Below are 26,241 nucleotides of genomic sequence, written 5' to 3'. Positions count from 1 at the left end.
AAATTTTCAGTATCATTACTCCAGTCTTCAGTGTCACATGATTATGATGATGATTATTATTATTATCAATATTTAAAACAGCCGAATACATTTTTTCAGGATTCATTCAGGATCTCTGAATTAAAAGAAATTAATACTTTTATTTAGCAAGGATGCTTTAAATCGATCAAAAGTGATCATAAAGATCAGACGATTTTTATTTCAGATAAATGCTGTTCTTCCGAACTGTCTATTCATCAAAGAAACCTGAAAAAAATTATACTCCTCTGTTTTCAATAATAATAATAATAAATGTTTTTTAAGCAGCAAATTAGAGTATTAGCTTATTTCTGAAGGATCTTGTGACTGGAGTAATGATGCTAAGAAATCAGCTTTGAAATCACAGGACTAAATTACATCTTAAAATACATTTAAATAGAAAACAGTTATTTTAAATAATAAAAATTGTAATAACAATATTTTACTGCTTTTTCTGTACTTTGAATCAAATAAGAAGTGAAGCATAAAAATAGTGAGTCCTTTAAAAAAAAATATATATTACTGTTCAAAAACTTTTGACTGGCAGTGTACACTACAATAAAAATACATATAAATACAAATGTATAGTGGCAAATCTGAGTAATTTTTCATTGTTATGGTTAGGTTAAAAGTCTGGCTGTCACAATTATAAAATTTTTGTGCACTAATATTAAGAAAAATAGAGCACAAGAGAGAAATGAGTCTAAAACAACTTTCTTCCATAGATTTATGCTGATTTATCACCTACTACTTTTCTCCAGGTTAAACCTCTGACAACAATATCTCTGTTTCATAACCTCTACGGATCCATATTTTGTTTTGTGCTGCTCTCCATTTCTCTCTTCTTCTGTTTTCGGTCTCTAACTAAGCCCTTGTTTTTCAGAGCGCGAGGGAAAGATAATGACAAACAACTCCAGTGAAAACCTTCCTCCTAATGTTAATTTATACATCTAACTAATTACTACCAAATGCTGGAAATTGCATATGGAAGTTGTTCTCTCTCCCACGCTCTGCCTCTTCGCTCACAGACGCTCTCAGCGCTCGTGGCATGCCCTCCTCGCACTCTGTGTGCCTGAATTTGTCTCTATACAGCTGCATATTGAAGTCTTTTGCTAGTTTTTCTTGTTCGATCTGATCTGATACAGCAAACTGCTGAAGAACCATGCATAACTGTGTGCACAAGCACATATGTGTGTTTGGGGTCAGTTATATTGTGTGTGTGTGAAAGCACTCAGCAGCAGCAGTCGTATAGCGGATTAGCAGACCCCGGGGAGATCTAGACAGAGATCCACTGCTGAACTGCTTCAGAGCTCTTCTACCCCTTTCGTTTTCATGGAAGAGTGTATCCGCCCTTCTTATTCTTTCTCATTGAGGGGTATGGATGCGTGAGCCCTCGGCTAACAATGACAGGGCCTAAGTGCTGTCTTATAAAATGCCCCAGTGCCTCCGAACACCCCCCTCACGCACGTCTTACAAAAGACGTACCCTCTGTGCGAGTGTGTGTGTGTGCGCAGCGCAGCTTTGCTCTGATCTTAAAACACCATTCGACGTGCCCTACAGTTCAGTGTCACGCTATAAAACAGTGCAGTCGCACAACTTACGGCCCACTGCGCTTTAAAAGCCACCTCCAGTCTGACCCCAGACCGGCGGAGGCTGCGTGAGATAATAGAGGCATCCGGGCAGCAGCTGACCCCAGGACGGGCTTTGAAGCCGGAGCATCCCACAGAGAGAGAAGCAAGGAGAAGGACTCAATTAGTCAAGTCTAAATTGAACCATCAATCTCGGCTCACTCCATGGCCATCCGGTGCGAGGGGGCCAGCAATCGTAAACAAGACCACGCTGTTACTTCAAGAGGGCTGCGTGGCGTCTAACGGCATCTTAGGTGGAGAACTTTAAAGACAACTTTAGGGGAAAAGAGATGAGAGGGTTCAAAATGAACCTTCGTCGCATATATGTGGAATATTCAATGCACTAAGCCACCAAAAAACAAATATGAGGAATAAATCACAATATTAAATGGGTTCACGTTTCTAATATTGCAATCACATGTGCTGGCACACAGATATGTGACCCTGGACCACAAAAGGGTCCATTTTTTGAAATTGAGATGTATGCATCATCTGAAAGCTATGGTTTGTTAGGATAGGACAATATTTGAGATACAACTATTTGAAAATCTGGAATCTGAGGGTGCAAAAAAAAAAAAAAAAAAAAAATCTATCTATCTATCTATTAAAATGTATATCTAAACGTATTATATCTAATAATACAAAATGGCTAATTTAAAAAAAAAACATATATAATTGTCACTGTATATTAGATAATCATATAAAGTATATAAAATATACAAAATAATTACATATATAAATGTATTTTTTTTATTTTTTACATTGTTACATTTTACATAGTTATCTAATATAATATGATAATTATAGTTTGTTTTTATTTTGTTTAGAACGTAGCCATTTTATTATAAATTTACAGTTGTAAATATTAGTATATAAAATCTACAAAAAATACATATAAATTTATTTTGAAAATATTTTTACATTGTTATATTTGACAGTCATCTAATATAAAATATGATAATTATATTTTGTTTTTATTTTATTTAGAATGTAGCCATTTTTATTTTAATTTTCCAGTCGTAACTATTATTTGCTGAAACTTTTATATATACATATGTTAAATACCTAAAATATATATATATATATATATATATATAGTTTTTTTTATATTTTACAAAATTATTTGACATAGTTATCTAATATTATAATTATACATTGTTTTTATTTTGTATAATGTATTTTTGTTATTTATAGTATAGATGGATAGATAAATGGTAAATACACACACACACACTGGAAATTTTTCTTAATTTACCCGCCATTGGCTGGTATGGCAAAAATAACTTTATGGACTCTAGATGAGAGAGTTACTGATGAGAGCAATGATCTGTTTTGTGTGTAAAAGCACACAGGGTGGGGAGACTCAAAGTGAGGCACAGGAAGGTGAATGAGACCATTGTCTGTAAAGGGCTGTGTGACGTATGCTCAGCTTGAGAGCCCTGTGTGTGTGTGTGTGTGTGTGTGAAAGGTTCAGTGCTCAGGGAACCAAAGCTTGGCCCTGACCATGAATCAAGCTCAGCCCAGCGCCAAGGCTGACAAACACATACACTCGCACACACACACATACACATACACACACGTGGACACTCAGGAGACCCTGAACATCTGTGCCCCACATAACACAGACTGCCAAGCACTAGTGAGGACTACATCTCCTCCACAGAGAGCCGGGGGGAGGAGGAGGAGCACGATCATACCATCAAAGAAGGTGGCTTCTCAAAGATTTGGAGTAGTTCACGATGAGGATGAAGTTCATTTGCAGTATAGCTGTCTGATTGCGGTCAGTCTTTAAGAGTGTGTTTGTGTGTGGATGGATGACACAGGAAGCACTCTGTGTGTGTGTGTGTGTGTGTTTGCTGTCCAGACCCCAGAGAGAGACACTGTGCTCCCTCTGAACCCCTGACAGCCCTCCTGCCCTCTTTCCATTACTAAAGCTAATAACACACACACACACTCCAGCACGCTGCCGCCTGACACACCACACACACGCTGCAGGAAGCTGTTCTTGCTGCAGTTCTGAAATATATTGCCACGCACATACAAAGAAATGAGCAGAAGAGGCATGAAATGAAAAAGATGACTAAATGATAGACAGATATATCGATCAACTGCCTGATATTGACAATTTTTTTTTTAGTCCATTAGCTGAGACTGATTTTAACTACACTCCTACATTTACGATCAGGACATATTTGTGTCACTCTCTCTCTCATTGCTGCATGGTGAGTAGACAGGCCTTTTGGAGGTGAATGTGTTCAAAAGTACGAAAAATCTTTGTGTAACTTTAAATAATGTCACGACCAAACACCATTTTTCTACATTTAAACATTTTTTGGGAGTTATTCCAAAAGATTTAGTTTTTAAATGTAAACAACTGTTCAGAGCTGTGCTAGCTAACCATGTGCTGATTAGTATCTTTGAGCTCAGTTCAAAAGTATCTTAAATTGTCACTACCGAAACAGTCACCACGGAAACATTTGGTGAAGTTTCGGTAGGGGTATCTCGGTTTTTTGAGTGTTATCCCAATAAATTGTCACCACCGAAACGGTCAATACCAAAATATTCAGTGAAGTTTTGTTAGTGACATCTTTGTTTTTTTGGGTGTTATCCCATAAAATTGTCACTACCGTAACAGTTAATAGCAAAATATTCAGTGAAGTTTCAGTAGTGACATCTTTGTTTTTTGGGGTGTTATTCCATAAAATTGTCACTACCGAAACATTCAGTGAAGTTTTGGTAGTGACATCTTTGTTTTTTGGGGTGCTATCCCATAAAAAACAACCAAAACGTAGCATCATTGTTTCGGTAATGACAAAAGGGAATACATAATCCTTTATTTGGTGGAAATAAACTAAATTTTACTACAGTTATGCAATATTTTTGTAATTTAGTATGTTTTAGTAGTGTTTTAGTATGCAAGGTAAAATTTTGTATGTGATGTGGTCGCTACCAAAGCATTACTGTCATTATCGAAAACATGCCGTCACTACCAAAACATGGGATGTTTTGTCAAAAATAAAGTGTACTGAATTATCAACTAAGATGTTATGATAGTGTTTGGTTCAATGTATATTCAATCCTTAAGTTTGAAATCAGTATGATCAACTTTTTGCCTTTTGCAAAGAAAGATTGGATTCAAAATACAACAAATCTCATAAATCACACTTGAAATATTGTTAAAATTGTAACTGTTATTGATTTATCTCTGCAAACTTTTCATTAAAATAAAAAAATATATATATTTTACATTAAATAATTAATATTCAGATCTTATGTTCCAAATTAAGATCTATATTATCATAAATTGTTATTATATATTACTATACTGTATAATGACACCCTACTGCATAGATATTGGTTTTAATCATTCAAAAACAAAGTGTTTTCCACCTGCAGCAATGTAAAAACGTGTTAGTGTTGTAACAGGTACATACAGAAACTGTGTCTAGATGTGCTGTATCATTGAGGCCAGTCGATTAGGGACAGACTCGGACGCTCGTTTATAAAGGCCAAACGCTCTGCTCTTGGTCAAACACGCGCACACACATACTTGCCTGACCCAGTATAAGTTTGGCTGGTATCTGTTCGTAACAAACGACTCGGCTCGGGCTGTTTATCTGAGGGGAAGTGGAGCAGCGAGGGGGGACAGGTGAGCAAACGGCCCGCTAACACGCTGACTAACACACTCCTGATTTCACACGAGGAGAGACGCATACGGCCCCCTCTCGCTTTTCTCTTACTGTTTTCTGACCCATTTCCTTTCCTCCCGCCTTTCTGCTTTCCCTTCACCAGCCAGAGCTACGTTTCCAGCGCACGGCGCTCAAGCGACTTTCGATGAATGTGCGCGTACATGCGAGCGAGTGATTGATCCGGCTAGAAGCAGCGTGTGAAAAAGAGAGGGAGGGCGGGAAGAGAGACAGAGAGAAAGGGAACGGTAATAATACGGCCCTTTCATAATGATTAAAGCATTCATTAATTTTTCATCATAACCTGCCGTTTGCAGCTAATGGTCTTTGTGCGGTACACAAGCAAACAATGGACAGGCGAGTTGAAAAGGGATTTTTATCAGGCTATGAGAGCCCTGGCTCAATGCACTGCCCACCTCCCCCTCTTCATTTCTCTTTCTTTTCTGTGTCTTTTTCTCTGTGTCCGTGCTTCTTGAGGGACCCGGGCTTCTTTTGTTTGCACATTTCATTTGAACAGAAAGTAGAGAGATAATGCGCTACTGTAGTCTCCTCTGCTAATGGACTGTCTTTTGCTTGCTTGCTTGCTTGCTTTCTGCTTCTCAAGAGTTCCATAAGTATCCGATACGTCGTCTTATATTTTTTCCTGGCTTCCTGTATACGACAGCTGTTGAATTTCACAGCCAGACTCTTGGGTTGACCTTTTGGCTTTCTCTAATGTAACTATTTTCGCTGACGCAACTATTAAAATCAAATGTAAATGAAGCAAAATCCTGCTTGCTTTCATAGAATAGGATGATATTCACACAAATAAGCAGAATTTGTGCCAAAAAAACTCCAACGCCTGTCATTTGCACAGTCTTACACTTCCTTGGCTAGTAGATCAAGGCTAAAACTGCAAAATAAAATAAAATAATCAGTTTGATCAACTTTTTGCCTTTAACAACAAAAACTGGATTCAAAATACAACAAATCTCATAAATTACATTTGAAATATTGTTAAAAATGTAATTGTTATTGATTTACCTCTAAAACATTTTTAATAAACTAGCAAAAATATATATTTACAAGGAAGATGAAAGGAAAATCTTAACCGGTCAATATAACTCATTTTATTAAATTATATATTACTGTGTATCAGTAGTAACAAATCTGGAGAGAAGACAAATATTCCAAAACTTTCTAAAAATATAATATGAGAATTAACTGCACATTTGCAATACAGTTTGCAAAAATACAAAATATGTTTTGTTTTTTTTCCAAGGCGTTTCCAACTCTGACTTTGATCCAATTCTGTTGAATGGCCTATATATATATATATATATATTATATATATATATAAAATAATTAGCAAAAATGAAGCAAAATCTTGCTTGCTTTCGTAGAGTAGGATGATATTCACACAAATGAGCAAAACCAGTGCCAGAAAAAACTCCAACGCCTCTCATTTGCAATGTCTTACACATCCTTGGCTAGTAAATCAGAGCTAAAAATGCTCAAAACAAAAACAAAACAAAATAAAATAAAATATTCATGTTTAGAGCTTCATAGGTTAAAGCAGTGATCGCATTAGATTAACTGCAAGCTTTGAAGTTTGTGAGTTTTCTCAGCCAAAATGTGAACAGTAACATTAAATATACTTTATAAGACAAATGTCTTTGTGAAATGTGAATTTGCTGAACTTGACCTTCAGTATGCTCTGTGAAATGTTGTTGTATGAGCATGAATGGAAGTCAGTGGAGCCAAATCTAGCATGACCTCACCCTAAGACAAAGCACTGAGTAATGCAACAGTTGTAAAACACCTCCACACACCCGTACATGCAAAAAACCAGAGCACGTTAAACCCTGCTGTATATAAAGACTAGAGTTGAATGGTAGCTTTTGTTTGTCTGCATTCTTCACATGGTTGACGGCAGGTTCAGCTGTAAGTAACCTTGCACTGCAAGAAACAATACATACACATATCTATCCATCCATCTATTGTCAGTATGTTCACATGTGTATTTGCACACACATTGGCTAATTCACATAGGGAGCAGGTTCTGATTATTCATGAGGAACTGGCCTCTAATTACAGAGCGAGTGTGGTGTGATGTAAGAGACAGCGAGAGAGAGATCCTGTGGAAGGAGCTGAGAGCCGTTCTCTCAGTAATCAGTCTAAAATGAATATGCAAAGTGTGGCACACAATGGCTCCGAACAGCTGATCCCTGCCTGCTTAAACAAAGGCCTGACTTTATCAACAGCTCTCATTAAGCGGAATTTGGTAGTCAGGAATGATGGGTAGATAGATGGAGGAAAGAATGAGGCAGTCGGGGAGAGAATGGGAGATGCTCTCGGTGAAATCCTTCACACTTTCAGCCAGTTTCACATTGTAATTTCATCACAATAAGACACACACGTGCGCCAATGTCTTCTGACTATCTAATACAGTGAACTTTTCCACTGATAGGGTGCCAGTGCTGGTTTTGGAGCCGGTGCCCAATCTGGACCTCGTCCATGTGTCATTTCCACACAGAAAAACTGGAGGAAGAAAAAATTGGCTGCCCAACGACTCCTAAAACCTGCGGGTCTCCAACCAGTAAGTTTTCAGAACAACAACAACTCAAAGCAAGATAGTTCCCAGTATAATCAAGAAACTCTCTACACTGAAGAAAAGCCTGATGTGTGACGATGCTAAACAGCTCACACTAAAATAAAATGATTTAATCACTAATAATATAAAATGACTTTAAGTAAATCTAAATACTTAAAACCGATTGCTAAAATAATTGTGATAGCATAAAACTAAATATTACCAATTCTTCCTATAATGTCAAATGTATTTTTAAATTCATTGCAGTGGCTTTTAAATAAATAGATAAATAAATGTTTTTAATTTAATTTTCCATATTAAAAGAAGCTTGTCATAGTGTAAGAAACTAAATATTGACAATTCTTTCCATGACATTAAAAGCATTTATAAATTAATTGCAATGGTTTTCTAATAAATAAATGAATCAGTTAACATTTTTATTTTTTTCCATCATGTTAAAAGTAACTTGTGATAGCATAATAAATAACGAAATACTACCAATTCTTTCCATGACATCAAAAGTATTTATATGATATTAAAAGTAGCTTGTTATAGCATAATGACTAAAGATTACTCATTCTTTCCATGACATTAAAGGTATTCATAAATTCACTGCAAAGCTTTTTAAATAAATAAATCAATAAATACATTTTTAATTATTTATATTAAATAATTATATTTAATATATAATATATTAAAAGTAGCTTGTAATAGCATAATAAATAAGTAAATATTACCAATTTTTTCCATGACATCAAAAGTATTTAAAATGCATTGCAAAGCTTTTAAAATGAATGAATGAATAAATAAATAAATAAATTAATTAAAAGTAGCGTGTGATAGCATAATAAATATTACCATTTTTTTTACATTTAATAATTAAATACATTTAATTATTGTATTTCTAAATTCATTGCAATGATTTTTTCAATCAATAAATTTCTTTATTTTTCCCCCATGATATTAAAAGTAGCTTGTGAAAGCATAATAAATAAGTAAATATTACAAATTTTTTCCATGACATCAAAAGTATTTAAAAATGCATGGCAAAGCTTTTAAAATGAATGAATGAATGAATGAATTAATTAATTAATTAATTAAAAATGGCTTGTGATAGCATAATAAATATTACCATTTTTTTTTTAAATATTAAATAATTATTGTATTTATAAATTCATTGATTTTTTTAATTAAATACATTTAATTATTGTATTTATAAATTCATTGCAATGATTTTTTAAATCAATAAATATGTCTTTATTTTCCCCCATGATATTAAAAGTAGCTTGTGAAAGCATAATAAATAAGTAAATATTACTAATTTTTTCCATGACATCAAAAGTATTTAAAAATGCATGGCAAAGCTTTTAAAATGAATGAATGAATGAATGAATGAATGAATGAATGAATGAATTAATTAATTAATTAAAAATGGCTTGTGATAGCATAATAAATATTACCTTTTTTTTACATTTAATAATTAAATACATTTAATTATTGTATTTCTAAATTCATTGCAATGATTTTTTCAATCAATAAATGTCTTTATTTTTCCCCCATGATATTAAAAGTAGCTTGTGAAAGCATAATAAATAAGTAAATATTACTAATTTTTTCCATGGCATCAAAAGTATTTAAAAATGCATGGCAAAGCTTTTAAAATGAATGAATGAATGAATGAATGAATGAATTAATTAATTAATTAATTAATTAAAAATGGCTTGTGATAGCATAATAAATATTACCTTTTTTTTTTACATTTAATAATTAAATACATTTAATTATTGTATTTATAAATTCACTGCAATGATTTTTTAAATCAATAAATATGTCTTTATTTTCCCCCATGATATTAAAAGTAGCTTGTGATAAATAAGTAAATATTACCAATTCTTTCCATGGCATCAAAAGTATTTATAAATGAATTGCTATTCATCAATGAATCAATCTTTCCATTGCATCAAAAGTAGCTTGTGATGGCATAAAGATGCTAAATAAAATGACTTGGTGTTACTGTATGTTCTCAAATTTGCAACGACCACGATATGGCACGTGACCACCAGTGGACAGGTTTTTTCTTTGTTCGGCTCTCAAGACTTTGAAAACACTGAAAATATGAGCGAAAAGGGGTTTCAGAACAGCTTTTTCTGTGCGTCAAAACGTGCATTAAAATCTCTATCACTCACCCTCTGGCTCGTTTTTGATGAGTTCCTCCATCTTGCGCTGTTTGAGCGTGTCCACCACATCAGCCAGGCTGCCCTTGCGTCTCTCCGGGGTGCCCAGAGCTGAAGCGGAGCTGGGTTCGCTCCCCGGCCGCATGGACCCCTCCTCCTGCTGCTGCTGCTGCTTACTGGGTGAGGTAGACGAGTTGTGCTGGGGGTAGGGGCTCAGGGCCAGGCCTTTACTGCCATCCTGATCCTGACAGAGAGACGGAAAGAGAGACAGGGTGTTAAACAAAGCGACAAACAGGCCTTCACTAATTATTTCGTCCTGTTCCTGAGTGTTGAGGCATGTTTAGATTTACTTTCATCCTCATCTGCCCATCTGTACTGTGGAAAGTCGCTCTCTCTCTCTTTGCCTCTGTCGGTCTGAAGTCTCTTTAGACAAAATCATTAGCGGCGAAAAGTTTCAGTCGTTTCACCATCACAAGAACTGTCTCTTTCTCTGAGGAGGGAAGTTTTTCTACTTTGAATCAGCTCCAAACACACAAGATCGTCCAAGTTTTTCAACCACATTTTTTCTTCTCTTCTTGACCAACATGACAGCTGCGATATCAATCACCGTCTTCGACGTTTTAAGCATTGATCTTGCGTCCAAATATATAACAGTTCCCATCTTATGGTTTCTTATGTAATGTGGCTCAGAATTAGGCTCGTACACTGTAAAAAGGGAAACTGTGCAGATGTTGTCTTAAGGGGCTATTTCTAACTAATCTGAGCCGTAAAAATTACTTTTATTGGAATAACCTAATATAGTCATATTAAATGATATTTTGACTTAAGTAAAACCTACTCTACATCATATTTTTACAGTGAAACACTGATGGCCTATATATACACTACCAGTCAAAAGAAATCATTCTAATATGCTGATTTGCTGTTTAAGAACATTTTTATTATTATTATTATTATTATCAGTATTTAAAGACACTGAGTACATTTTCAGGATTCTTTGAAAAAGAATTCTTTAAAAATATTTCAAAATTTTACTCTTTTTGCTGTACTTTGGATCAAATAAATGTAGGTTTAGTGAGCAGAAGAGGCTTCTTTAAAAAACAAAACATTAAAAATCGTACTGTTCAAAAACTTTTGACTGGTAGCGTATTTATGGTTAATTTATTATATTACATATTTATTTTTTAACATCTGTGCTTTTAGCTTATGCAAGTATATGCACACATAGTGTAAAATGGATGAATGACAGATAGGGAGATTTATAATAATGATTTATCTCACACGCACACAAACAAACACACCCCACATAACTTTCACCCAGCTCCGGATCTCCTTTATAAAGTTTAATTACAAAACAAGTCAGGTATTTGGAGACGAGGTCAACAGTCCAAGTCCTTTAATCAGGGTTAATCTTTGGTTAATCCACATCTATTATCTACCTTACTGCCCGCATGACTGACAGCGGCCACAGCCAATCAGACAATAGCGCAATTCCACTGACGTGTTTGGATCCAGTGACCGGATTTACACCTTAACAATCAACATCAGCTACTTCGCGCCACCTGCGTCCGTCACGCGAAGCAAAAATGTCCCCGGTCCAAACTGAAGTTCACAAGATTGATCAAGTTCCCTGTGCAGGTCTATCACCCGCTTAGATTTTAATAATGACATCTGTTTTTAATCATTAACTCAGAGAGCGAACAGAGAGCAGCAGATGGTTCATTTACTGAAGCTTAATGCAACACGAATTACACAAGACTTTCACAAGACAGAACAGTGGCAAATACAATTTTATTTATATCGGTGAGACTGTTAGATGATTTGATTTGGTCCCGCAAAAAAAAAAAGAAAAAAGTTCATTATATACAACATGGAAAAAGTTTAAATCCTATATAAAGCATAATAAATTTTGTTTCAGTACTGGTCATTTATAAATGTGCTTTTGAAACAGATTTACTATAATTTAATTATAATGATTCATTTTAATGTTGATAAAATTATTAAATGACTAAATGTCTTAACATTTAATCTCATACAATTATATGCTAATTATTTTTAATTAAGTTTAAATGCAATAGAAAAAGGTTTTAAATAATAATGATTATTAGTAGATTTTATTAATATGCTTTTTGCTTTTAGTGTTTTTCTACTATTTTACAATTATTATTTTATATATGTGACCTGGACCACAAAACCAGTCATAAGTCACATGGGTATATTTGTGGCAATAGCCAACAATGCATTGTATGGGTCAAAATTATTGATTTTCCTTTTATGCAAAAAATCATTAGGATGTTAAGTAAAGATCATGTTTCATGAAGACATTTTATGTTTCCTACCGTAAATATACCAGAAATTAATTTTGATTAGTAATATGCATTGTTAAGAACTTCATTTGGACTACTTTAAAGGCGATTTTATCAATATTTAGATTTTTTTTTGCACCCTCAGATTCCAAGTTTTCAAACAGTTATATCTCGGCCAAATGTTGTCCCATCTTAACAAACCATTTATACATCATCTAAAGCTTTTAGATGATGTGGTCCAGGGTCACATATTTTATTAAATGACTAAATGTTTTAACACTGAATGATGGCATTTCATTTATTTTAGCTATTTACATACCATTTAATACCATCAATCACTTTCTTTCACACAAAACAGACACATAAACAAACATATGAGTACACACAGTTGTCAACACTCCACATACCCAGTTATACTGAACGTATCACACAGATTGACTCGTCACAATCCATCATCATCATCATGATAATAATAATTACTGTAGAACTAATTAAACTGAAACACTTTCGCCTGCTACGAACGCATACCGGGAGACATTTCACGTTGATACTCATTCACAAACAGACTGATGACTGGCAAGCTTAAAAGATCTTAACAGGCTTTTACGATACATGGAAAATATGACAGCTTGCATACTGATTCCCCCCCACCCTGTTTTCGTAATCTGCACGTTTTTCCAGACACACCCCTTCGTTTTCAACCCCTCTCGTCCCCATCAACTGCAGTCGGGCCGGTCGAACTGGGATTAAGAGACTTCTGTAGTCACAAATGACCAAAGCGGTGCGAGATCACCCCGTCATTCGCAAACAAAACTGTCAAGTAGCTGTTAAAGAACTAACAGGGAAGAAGAGAGACAGAAAGCCAGGGAGAGAGTGGGAGCGAGTGGCAGAATGGCAGGCGTTTCTCTCTGCCTGCTTTAGTGTGGCATGCATCTTAAAACACGGTCACACCTGTCACTTCCAATCTATCTAATCCACTGCATACTTCAAACCGCAGCTCGCGTCTTTCTCCAGAGATGTCTAAAAAACAATTCAAATAGAAGGTGAGATGGCGGTGGAGGAAACTGTACTCCTTTGCTTTTTAACGTCCTGAAGTCTCGGACAGATGCAGAAACAGATGAGCTAATGGCTTGTTGCTTTCTTTCCCCCATCTTTAAATGTACAGGTCTACAGTAGGGTTGATATTCAGGTTAAGCACCCCTATTTTGTCCTTCGATTATGTGTGTGCGCGTGATTTTCCTCAGTGTATGTATTTATATGCATTTCTGATGTGCCGTTCTGTGCGGTGTGGGCGGTTCTGCTTTTAGTTGTGCAGATGTCAATTCTTCGTGGAAACTGCGCCTCTCTCCACGACCCTCTCTTCATCCCTCAACCACGGCAGCATGGCGACAGAATTAACCAACTTTTGTCCTCTTAAGCTCATGTGTGACAGGAGCACATTTAAACACACTTCAACTCTTGCCAAGAAAGCAAAATGCCTTCTTTCCCCCTCTAGTTCTCTTTCTCCCTGCCAGCGTTCTTCCAAATGCCACCTTTTTTTTTCTCGAACGTTTGTCCTTCCTGTACTCCGCAGGATTCCAACCTGTTTCCCCTCGGAGCTTCGTTTCTCTCTCACGCTTCCATATGCTAACTTAAATCCAGTTATTTTACCGATACAGGTAGCGTCTGGCTAATGAGACTAAGTCGACGCGCGGCCGTGTGATTCTCTGGCTCGCGTTCACAACGCGCTAGGAAACTAACCTCTACGCTTGCTATCAGTTAAACTGTCAAGAGTCCCGCTGCTGAAACACACACGCTCGAGTTGGACATCTCTCCTCTCCTGCGGTGCTGACGCCTCGTCTGTTGTCTTAAGCCCGTGTTGCTGATCTCTACCGTGTGTTCGCAATCCGCTCACCTCTAAACCTGGCTCAACCGAGCTATTGTCAGCCCTGATCCTGCCGTGAGTGCACACACACACAAACACACGAAGATTTACAAGCGCTTCACACACTTTCAAACACCTTACATTGTCTCATCCCTGTCCTGGGAATTCACATGAGGTTATGGCATATAAAAAGACTTTAATTAATTAGATTTGTCAGACACTACAATTTCAATGTTTTGTCAGATTCATAGATTATGTTTGAAAAACATTATAAACAACACAGATTAATATTTGTGACACCGAAGTAAAACGTTCAGAACGTGAGCACAGTTTTGCTAACTGCTCTGAGCGTTTTGTTGGTTTCTCTCTAAATATCTGAGCTTGGATAGACAATAAAATTCAAATAATTTATTTTATTATATTTAAAAATATAAAAACCTTGTATATTTAAAATATTTATAATCTAAAAAAATGCTGCGTTAAAAACAACCCAGGGCTGGGTGAAATATGGACAACCCCAGCGATTGGGTTGTTTTGACCCAGTGGTTGGGTTAAATGTTTAACCCAACCCTCTGGGTAGTTTTATTTAACTCAACTATTGCTTACAAAATGACTGTATTTTTTGCTTAAATTGAAGCCTAAATAGGTTGGAAATTAACATTTATCAATAAGTTCAATAAATGAACATTTACAAATAAGATGAATAAATAATAATCAAATAATAAGCATTTTTAAATTGCTTTAATTATTGCTGATTCCTCTAGTAATTATGTGTCTGATTTTTATTTCCAACCCATTTTGGGTTCATTTTAAACCAGCCATATAGTAATTTTTAAATAATAGTTAAATTAAGTAAAATTACCCAGAAAATTTTGTCAAACATTTAATCCATAATCTATATATATATACATTTGGCCAAGATACTGGAATCTCAGGGTGCAAAAAAATCAAAATATTGAGAAAATCGCCTTTAAAGGTGTTCAACTTAAGTTCTTAGCAATGCATATTACTAATCACAAATTATAAATATGTAAATATGTAAAATATGTAAAAATAATTAAAAACAAAGTATTAAAGTGTTTAAAATATATTAAATAAAAATATATTAATTTAGAAATATATCTACAAATTAAAAAGCTTTTAATGATGTTTTGGAAAATTAAATTTATAAAAAAAGTTTAGATTTTTACAAAAGCAGTCTTTTATGAACACTGTGCAGGAGTCAGGTTAAAGGGTGTTTTGTTGTTTTTGACATTAAAAGGCTGAATTTGACGCATCTGAGAACAAATCTTAACGTGAAACACACATAAGAACACGTCTTCCCTTAATGCCTCTCCTCATTAACCGGACAAAAGGGAGAGTAATTAACACCTCTCTATTATCACCCGCGTGTAAAGCTCTTCCCACCTTTCGGTTTCAAAGCCTCTACTTCCCGCCTGTAAAAAAAACTGGCAGGAGTTTACAGACCGCCGGGGATGCGCATCGCCGCACCGACTTCTATTGTAGCAGATTGCGCGCGCTTCAGCCCCGGTGACCCCTTCATCACGAACGCGCGTCTCTCTCTCTCTCTCTCCCTCTCAGGATGAAGAGGTCAGCGGAGTCTGAAGCGCGTGTGCGCCGCTGCCGTGTTAATTTACAATGACAAGATAAAGCGGTAATCTTCCGCTGCGCGCTACCCAGGGACTCGCCGAGTCGATTTACACTTCCCTATCACTTTATACAATTGCCGTGACAAAGCCCCTCCGAGTCCCCACTCGTGTAAATCTCTCTCTCACTCAACTCTTCTGCCAGTCAGCGCGGATCGGCTCAGGGAAACTTAATGTCTCACACATGCCAGCCTGCTTTTCCCAAAATCCGCCCGTGCTCGAGACGGATACGCTTTATTAATCCACATCAAATACAGCGCGCATGTTTTTTCATGGCACGTCTGTCATGTCAGCGCGGGAGACAGAGACAGCAGTCTAGTGTTTCAGATAACACAACAATTACAACCACTGCACTGCTGCTGATACATAATTATTCACCATTAATAAGAATAACAATACATTGCGCTATAATAAACATTTGTTTGGTTTCAGTGCAACTTTACTGTATTCCTAAATCTGTCACAAAAGGTACATCTTTGTGCAAAAAAAATACGCTTCTGGACACACAAGTTGAGCGTATGAAGTGAGAACGAACAAGTGAGAAAGCTCGAGGACTTTGGTTTATTATGGGAAACGGTTCCAAAACTGCAGAGTCCAGCATGCTCTGTAATCACAGTTAATTGCAGAATTAGCTTACCGTTAAGTTCCTTAAGTACTGATTCATTGTTTTACAGCCAAATTGATTCGCAAAGCCTGTGGCGACACAAGTTTATCGAGAGAAGAGATAGCAGATTCAGGCGAAAGGTCACCGAAGAGATACTAGAACTCAGGTGCGTGTTAACGTGAGGATGACGGTATAGGTCAAACGGTCCATCTCGCTTGTTTTTCATCTTCCGTTTTTAAATAAACAGTCCTTTCTGACTACAATGACCCATCATGAACTCACACTCCAAAATGACACATGAAGTGTCAACCTATGAGTCATTTTGGCCATGCTCAAAAAGACGACCTGTCTGCCGGTGACATCATTGAAGCGTGACGGGCTTTTCCACACCAGAGAGACAATGGGAGGGGCTTATTCTATGAAGGAGGAGTCAATAAAGTGGGAGGAGCTGATAGGGGCTTCGTCGGGGGGCCGACTTACCATGTTTGCGTGTAGTGTTGGGGGGCTGTCGAGCAGTCGTGGAGATCGCGGGGACACTTTGCTGCAGTACGAACTCAGGGGCAAGTGAATGACAGCATGTCCGTCAACCTCTTCATCCTCCAATCGCTGTCTGCTCGTCGCCATGACTACCTCTCCATCTGTTCCCCCATATGGAGAGGCTGGTCGCTTGGAAGACATCCTGGAAAAATGAGAAAGGAAAAGTGACTGAGGCATTCAGGAAAGACATGGCAGAGACAGAGACGTGGCTGTTGTTTAATTGTGACTGACATACACGGGAGCTTTTCGCACACACACACACACCTGACACACACGCTACTCGCATAATGACAGCCATCAACGCCATAGCTTTGTCCACATCCATCCTTCCATCAAAGAGCCGTCCCACCTACACTATCACAGAGCCATTTACTGTAGCGGCGCCGCACACAATGTGTTTAGCCAGCCTGTTTGATGTAAAGACTCGAGCGGCCCATTAAAGAAAAGTGCAGACGGCCCAGCGCACATCAAATATCACGTTAGCCAAGAACACAGACAGACAATGGTGTGTGCGCGAGCTTGTGTGCCACAGTAGATGTTAATGACAGTGTATATGGTGTTGACAATGCCAGAGAAAATAGGCCTTGATGACGGTCTGTGTTCCTCTGATACCGTCAGGAAGAAAAAGCATTTATTAAATGAACTCTCTCTCCCACAATGCACGCGGAGGAAAAATGAATATGCTCTCGTAATAAGATTTCATCTGGCTTACGGCATTGCCTAAGTGCTTTCATAGACGCTTCTCAGCCTTGGGGCTAGTGTTACTATGGCCCTGGGGAATAAGTACCACTCTTTTAAGAGAAAAAGACAGGCAAGGATAAAGAGAGATGGAGAGAAGTACTTTTATTTGGCTCCAACTCTAAAAGAATTGGCAAACATATTTTATTTGACTGCTGTGTTGTAGTAACTTTGTAGTGCTTTCCTTCAAAAGCTGTTTTATAAACAAAGTTATAGAAGCCCATTCCATATACTATATATCATAATTAATATATAAAATATGTACCACGCACACAGTTATTTTGCATAATTGCAACTTAATATTTCACAGTTGTGGCTATTGCTCATAATTATGTTTTAATATCTCACAGGTGTAACTTCATTTTTCAGTATTGTGCAATGGTAACTTTATATCTCACAATTTGTTTTATTTTCATTTCTCACGATTTTAACCTTATGTCTCTTAGAATTACAACTATGACTCGTAATTGTATGACTCATAACTTTATGACTCAAAACTTTATCTTACAATATCTGCCTATATCTCTCAATATAACTTTATATCTCATAATTGCAAATTATTTCTCGTAATTGATCACAATTATTACTTCATCATTATGACTTTATATCTACCAGTTGTGACTTTCTCATAGTTATGACTTCCTCACAATTGTAACTTTATTTCTCATAATTGCTACTTTATTTTATGTAATTGCAGCTTTTCATAATGTGACTATATCTAAATTGCATTTTATTTTCAGAATTGCTCACAATTGTGACTTTCTCACAGTTCTGACTTTATATCTTCCAATTGTGACTTTCTCATAATCCTGACTTTATTTCTCACAATTGTAATTTTATTTCTCAATATTGCGGCTTTATTTTCTGTAGTTGCAACTTTTTTCACAATGCAAGTTTAAACCTCATAACTGTGAATTATTTCTCATAATTGCTCATAATTGCGACTTTTTCATAATTATGAACTTATATCTTCCAGTTGTGACTTTCTCATAATTCTGACTTTATTTTTCACAACTGTAACTTTATTTCTCAATAATGCGGCTTTATTTCCTGTAGTTGCAACTTTTTTCACAATGCAAGTTTAAACCTCATAATTGCGAATTATTTCTCATAACTGCTCACAATTTTGTCTTTCTTATAATTCTGACTTCCTCACAACTGTAACTTTATTTCTCATTATTGAGACTTCATTTCCTGTAATTGCAACTTCTATCACAATGTGAGTTTAAATCTCATAATTTCAATTTCATATCCCGTGACTGCGACTTTATATCTCAGACTGACTTTATTACACTTAAAAAACGGTCTTATTTTACACTCTCTATTTTACAATCTCAAAATTTCATTTTATGCTCTGAGGTTGAAAAATTAGACTTACAGCAAAGTCTGTAGATTAGTGAGGATACTTGTTTACCTCGATTATCTTTCATCAACTAGCATCCGCAGTCTCGTAATAGTCCAATTTGTGTGTGCTGAACTGTATGGTATTCTCATAGCCCTGGTCTGACTCAGACGCCACATCTGGCGGAGCTCCTGAGCACTGCTAAAGTTTTTTCTTTCTCTCATTTACTGCTTATTTGGTTTAGATTAGCTGTAAAGACAAACATCATATAACGTTTCTAACCGTCTGGACGGGATAAATATAAGACTTACCTTAATCAAACCCAAGGCTGGCGGCTACAGAAACAATGAAGACGTGCTTTGACTGACTGTATAGATAAGATGAATTAAATAGTTAAATGCTAAACTATGATGCAGATGTCTTATTATTGGAGTCTGACAACAAACACTAACGCAGGTGTGGAATATGCACAACTGTGAGTATTAGTGACTATATCTGTGTTAATTTGGCTGTATGAATGTGAACGTGTGTGTGTGGGGTACCTTGGCTGTATGCTGGTTCACACTGGGGCAGTAAAAGCAGTCAGAGCAGCTGTATAAACTGCACTTGGGCCCGTCAGAGCCGCACGGCCTGTCTGCCCCTCCACCAGCACAGTGTTTACTCTACCTCCAGACACTCACACACACTGGGCCCTTTTGTTTCACTCCGACACACACACCTCTGTGCCGCTTTCTCTAACACACCAACCCCCAACACACACATCAGGACCAACAAAGACATACACACGACCCTCATCTAAACGTAGGCAATCGAGAACCGCTTCTTATTGGAACTAGCAAATTGCTTGTCACATCCAACTCAAACCCTAGAACTGGTGTTTTAATAACTGTTTATTTAAGGCTCGTGAAACTTAAATCAGCGTAATGAATAGCTGGAAACCCAGTAGTTAAAGAGACACATTTAGAAGGAATATTCCTCAAGGCAATATACCTCACAAAAATACTCAGAAGTGAATTTTCTATACGAGTAGATCTCCGACATTCATTTTACAACTAATTCACAGTTGTTTTCTATATCTGTGCATACCTTTAGACAAGTCTGCACGTCTTTTCCGCTCTTCCCTGTCTTACGCACTCTTCCTATTGCTTCTTTCTTCCCTACTTCCTCGCCGGCCCACTGACAGAAGCTTTTCACAGCTCCTCTTGAGCAATAAAATGTCTATTTTCCTGCGAGCCTTTGAAGTATAATTACTATACAATTCCGCTCCCCGGGTGAGCAGGTTATAGCCACTATTTCATTTAAAGTTGGCAGACCTGTCGTGGTGGAGAGTCTACATGAAACATTTAAAGCTTGTCGAGATGTTGGGATTAAAAAAGAGAGGGTTTTATTAAGCAGATAAATTGGCAGAAAAGCTGGTCTCCAAGGTCATAATTAGCAGCCATTAGCATAATTTCACTCCATCCTTCTGTGGTTCCAATAAAGGCCGGCCTGCCAAACACACAGACCCTGTCCACTGACACACACACACACACACACTCGCTAACACAACACAGACGCACAAAGAACAGTCTCTGAAGCTAAGACTTCCTTACAGGCTAGTCATGTCTGCTTATTTGCATTGTAAACTTTAACAGCGGTCTTCGCTCATTATCTGGTGGATTAATAACTTTATTGCCTTTCATTTTCACAAGGCTAAGAATTATGGTATTCATAAACAGCCTTGAATATCAAAGCCGAATGTGCTGATACGGGTGAGGTGACTAAACACACTTGTGTAGGAACACAGTACAATCTCTAAACACCAGCATTATCCAGTTCAGCGTGTATCATCAAATATTTCGTAAACTTCAGCATTCGCACCCCGTCCCATCGCAGTTGAACTGCAGGTCTAGAGGCTAACTTTCACGGCTAATCGTTAAAAGCTAATGGCCGCCCCACTGGTGCGCCGCTCGGCCCCCCTCCCGCCGACCGCGTGCGTTAAGCCCAGATTAAAGGCACACTTCCCCTTTGAGCTTAGACGCAGATTGAGCGCTCTCCTAAGTCCCTCTCATATCACATGTACATTTCTCCGCAGACGCTAATCGTCCAAAATACAGGGTCCATTAAACAGCGGAGTGGAGCTGCACTTTAAATACTGAATCTAGGAGCTTTACCTAATCACCATCAGCAGTGGTTAACACTCCAGAAGTGCCTCTAATGACAGGACATAATTTAGAGGCTAAACGTGTCACATACGCACACACTCGGATGTGCGCGGCCCACGGAAAAACTTGCAGGATGATGCTTTGCATTCAGATACACAGCGTGGTTGAAAAAGTCAAGACAGACACCTTCTGTTGTTTTTATATGATGCTGATCACATTAATTATTATTTTATGTAACACTAGCAAATAAAACTTTGCATAAGAATGCTCCCTTAAAACATGCAAAAACATCACACTGTGTAAAGGTAAATTCCTGTGTAATATGATTATTTGATTAGGGAGGTCAGCGCTTCTTTGTTATCAGACTGTGGGAATGAAACAAAGTGTGTCCTAAAGTTCAGACAATCAGCTCGTTCAGCGCAGATAACGGCAGCCTAGCCTTCGGTAGGAAACTGAGAATACCTCCCAATCCACTCAGACAGTAGGAGAAGTGCTCATCCCTCTCTCGACTCTTTATCTTCTGCTCCCAGGACGATAAAGTCGAAGATAGTCCCGTCAGGACGTCCCCCTTTTGCACAATCAACCATTTGTGCCCAACTCTCTCTGTTTTGAACAGTCTTTTAAGTATATTACTTTACAGCTATTTATAGCGCTCTCAATTTTTCTCTCTGTGGGAATAGAGCGGCCGGCAGCCGGGCGGAAGCGAAGAGCGAGTCTGAGAGAGAGCGACCCCGCTGAAGTAAATTCAGCCTAGTGCAAACTAGTTAGGGCTCTTCATCATTCACACCGCAACCACTAATCGCAGCATTCGCTGCTGATTTGAGGGCACTTGGATTTTTTTGTGGGGGGGGGATATATGATATATGTATTTATATCATACAATGTTTTTGCTAAAACATTGTATGATATAAAAATCATGACCGCCAAACATTTATTCCTGTTGCAGTCTTTCCCTAATTTAGACCGTAACAGAAATTGGGGGCTCGTCCGGGATTTGAACTTGGGGCCTCTCGCACTCAAAGCGAGAATCACACCTGAGAATTTTTAGTAACACTACAGGCAAAAGTAACATCAGAAAATAAACACCTAGTAGGATCTGTATTAAATAGTACTTTGACAAAAAAACTATTTAGTGCTTTATTAGAGATTTACACATCACTACTCTCTCACGCAATACTTTTTCAGTTTTGTTTATAACGTCCGATGACTAGCTAGCTGCGATAAAAAAAATTTTCCTTGAAAAACCACTCTTAGAAACTTCTTTTAAAAGTCCACCCCCCCTCCAAAGTGAGTGAATAATAATTTCACATAAGCGTACGTGTCTCTAAATACACACATTATTCACACACGTACTCAGAGAAAACACAAAGCCGTCTCTGTTTTCCCCTCTGACGCGAGGGCTGCAGGGCCACCCCAATTTCCTGTCCAGCGTCGCCACAAAAGGCAAGAACACAGAGCCTAATGTCACTGTCAGCCATTACTGTTTAGCCATGGAGGTGAAGTCACACACACACACACACACACACACACACACAAAAAATCAAAAGTCATATGAGCAAAAGCGAAAACACACACACACACGCATGCATAATAAGCAATGGTGTGTGTTTGCCGCTGGGTGGACACAAGGCACCAGCGAACGCCGTGCCCACAGCGCCAAGGCAACTGCTGCATCAACACACACACACGCATACAGAGGGGGGTTGCCAGTATTTTAGTCATCACTTCATCTGTCTGCATAGTTTCCTGTCATCTCTCGTCTCTAATTATTTATTTCTCTGGACTGACTCATGTTTTCACTGACATTTTACATATTACACACACACACTTGAAACTTTTATGAAAACTTTCTAAGCCTCTGCTTGTCTTCTTTTAGTGTGAGTGTCTGTGAACATGCTACCCTCATGAAATGCTTATCCATTGTGATTTGCTCCCAGAGGCCCCGTCGGCTGTAAAAACGGGTGCTGGTATAATTTACTCCATTTATACAGGCCTGTACAACAAATTGGGTGTAACAGGCATATGCCACAAGTCTTCCACCCAGGCTCCTTCTTTTACCTGCATGTACAAAGCCGTTATTATAGAGCTTAAGGGATAAAAAAAGAAAAGAAAAAAAAAGCATTTAGCACAGCACTCCATTGATTTTTATATTTCTTCCCATGATGCAATTGTCTAGGCCCTCACCCCTGACCTGTTGTCATACGGTTTCTGTTATTATCCTTTAGGGCTTGATAAGATTTTTAACCTGAATGGGACAAACTTAGTCCCCTTCAGTTTTAGCGGACATCCCGACGGTCAGCTGATCGCACAGGGGAGGTCTGGGAAGACTTCTGAAGGGGGGGGGGAGGAAACACTTCAGCATTCTTCTCTGCTGACCCTCCTTTTTTCATGGAGACACGGTTATCAAGCCGCTGCGAGAGCTCATAACACGGACTACACAATGGAGCCAGTCTGCAATGAATGACCCAGAGAGACGATCCAGAACCTCCATCAATCAGACAGAACACACACAGAGACAGAGACACACACACTTTAATCCTAAATGAGGACATAATTTTTTAGTGATTTTATATGAAACTCTACTACAACTCTATTACTAAATAAAAACATGTATAGTAAAGTTACTAAAAATATTTTTCCCCCAAATGAGGACATTCCTGAATGTCCCCAAAGGGAGTTTTTGTCAGATTTAGCTTTCGTTTGGGGACAAATTTGTACCCAAACTACAGCTAAGTACAAACACACGCACAAACGTTTGTTTGTCTATTATTGTGGAGACTTTCCGCTGGCTTTTTTTTGTTTTTCTACAAAGCGGAAGATATTTTCTTTCCCTTAAACCCCATATAAACCTTTCTAAATTTAAATTTAGACAATATTTATTACATTTACCAAGCTGTTTTTCTTAAGAGACTACCTGGTCCCCTCGACATGGAGTAATGTAGTCTAAATATAGTTCCTCAACCATAGACGTCAATTGTGTTTATATAAAGCTAATTATAGCCAAACACATTTTTAGAATATATATTAAAAACCACATTATTCTTTATTTATTTTCCTCAAATGACTAGTTCTCCGAATGCTCTCCAAGTGAAGGTTTCTGGGGACAGTTTTGTTCATAAATGCACTCCTTCAACTACACCATGCCACATTTTGCATATGCTACGAAGCTGCTTGCAAGTAAATGTGTTAAAGTGACGGCGGTAAAGTCAGGTTTAATGTGTTTTATCTTTGAAATCAAAAACTGAAGTGCAACAGCCACCAAATAGTTCAATCACACACGCTTAGCAGTGAACGAACCCACTGTGTTGTCTGCGTATCTTTACCAGGAAGAATCGACTGACCCGGAGACAGACAGACAGAGAAAAAAAGAGAGAGAGAGTGAGAGAGTGAGATGTAACACAACCATCCATTAAAGGAGGGAGACAAATGGAGAAGTGTTAAAGTCCCTTTTTCCCCCTCCCTCACTCGCTCGCTGTCTCTCTCTCTCTCTCTCTTTGAGGAATGTGACAGTTTGGCCACAGAATCTCCTCTGCGCTCCTCCAAAAAAACAAAACTCACAAAATAAATAATTAATAATATTTAATTTAATCGGGTTTAATCATATAGGATAAAGATTCAGCAATATATTTTAAACAAAGAAACATTTTGTATTATCCACTACTGTTTTACAGCACAGATGATTTAAAAAACACCTAATAGTTCTGTATTTTAACTGTCAAATATAAAAAATAAACTACATCAAACAGGAAATGTTCTTAATAAATACATTTAATTTCCATTTTCTTACTATCACAGTTTTAACAAAACCTCTTCCATTTTACAATCTACTAATTTTCAGGCAAAACTTAATTTTGCATTCGTAAGGCAAAACCATGTCAACATACAAACAACAATTATAAATTGCTTTGTATCACCATTCTTTCCATCACTTTCCTCACTTCATGTTAGTAAAATTGTTTTTCAATGCACAAAACACTCAGCATCAGGACAGAAGAGACACACACACAGCCACACATACACTCAACACGGACAAACACTGCGCTTTCGCTCCCGTCCTCACACACACAAACACACACACACTCAGTTTCATGCTCTTTAACCACTGACAGCCAGCATTACTGGAAAGTGGAGTTTAACCATCCTTTTCTTCTAAGTCATTGTAATCCCTGCATTTATCACTATACATTCTGCTTTCCTATGTAATCCTTTAAATGTTTAATTCCTCATAGTTGTTGTTATCTTTTTCTGCCCCCCTCCTCGCCCTCCCCCCAGAGAGAGCGTGATGATTTATTAAAAACACATTTTCCTGACGTATAAATGTGTTCTTAATTCAGGGATAAAACCCCAGAGTTTATCGCTGAACAAAAGATTAGTTTCATCTGGTAAAACAGTGCAGTGCTCTAATGCAATAAAAAAAAAAAAAGTGTGTGTGTGTGTCGGGGGCGAAGCTTGCATTAAAACCGAGTATTATGGGTAATCTTCCCTATGGAGCTTTAAAGTCAAACCTTCTTTATTCGGCACCAAAGCCACTTTTGTTGACATATTAAAGTAGGTGAGAACATTTCCCACCTCGGACCACCACAACAGAAGGCCAGTGCAGACATCTGGCCACAATAAAACACCAAAACAACATAAACAAGATTAAAACAACACGGACAAATGGGAAAAAAAGCTTTGGGAAGGAAGAAAGTCATACAGAAGTGAACCGCTCTGTGTTTTGGTTGCCAAGCGTGTTACCCAGAAGTGCAACATGAGCAAAAAAAGAGAGAGGTTGTGCCTGGGAAACACTGACGGGAGATCACCGACCCTTATCAAACACCATCTAACACCCACACACACACACACACACGTATATAAAAAGATATATAATGGAAGTAAACATGTACAAACACGCCGTCAGCATGTGACCTGTTAGACCAAACGCCGGAGACGTTTACAACTTAGTTTCAAAGTGGGATATTGAGAAGACAGTCCCACGTCCC

The 26,241-nt window shown here is 37.6% G+C and overlaps 1 protein-coding gene across 8 annotated transcripts in view; it reads right to left on the bottom strand.

The window, feature by feature from the left end:
- Positions 1-26,241, bottom strand: part of sox5 (SRY-box transcription factor 5) — a 235,301-nt gene that overhangs the window by 56,694 nt on the left and 152,366 nt on the right. For all 8 annotated transcript variants that reach the window (XM_051107068.1, XM_051107071.1, XM_051107069.1 and 5 more), the window contains 2 exons: positions 16,979-17,177; positions 10,091-10,322 (listed from right to left, as the gene is read on the bottom strand). In XM_051107068.1, the coding sequence (XP_050963025.1) occupies positions 10,091-10,322; positions 16,979-17,177 (431 nt within the window). The remainder of the gene's footprint in view (positions 1-10,090; positions 10,323-16,978; positions 17,178-26,241) is intronic.

Source organism: Labeo rohita, chromosome 4, assembly GCF_022985175.1.
Source record: "Labeo rohita strain BAU-BD-2019 chromosome 4, IGBB_LRoh.1.0, whole genome shotgun sequence".
Lineage (NCBI taxonomy): Eukaryota > Metazoa > Chordata > Actinopteri > Cypriniformes > Cyprinidae > Labeo > Labeo rohita.
This window is presented reverse-complemented; position numbering and strand designations above follow the sequence as displayed.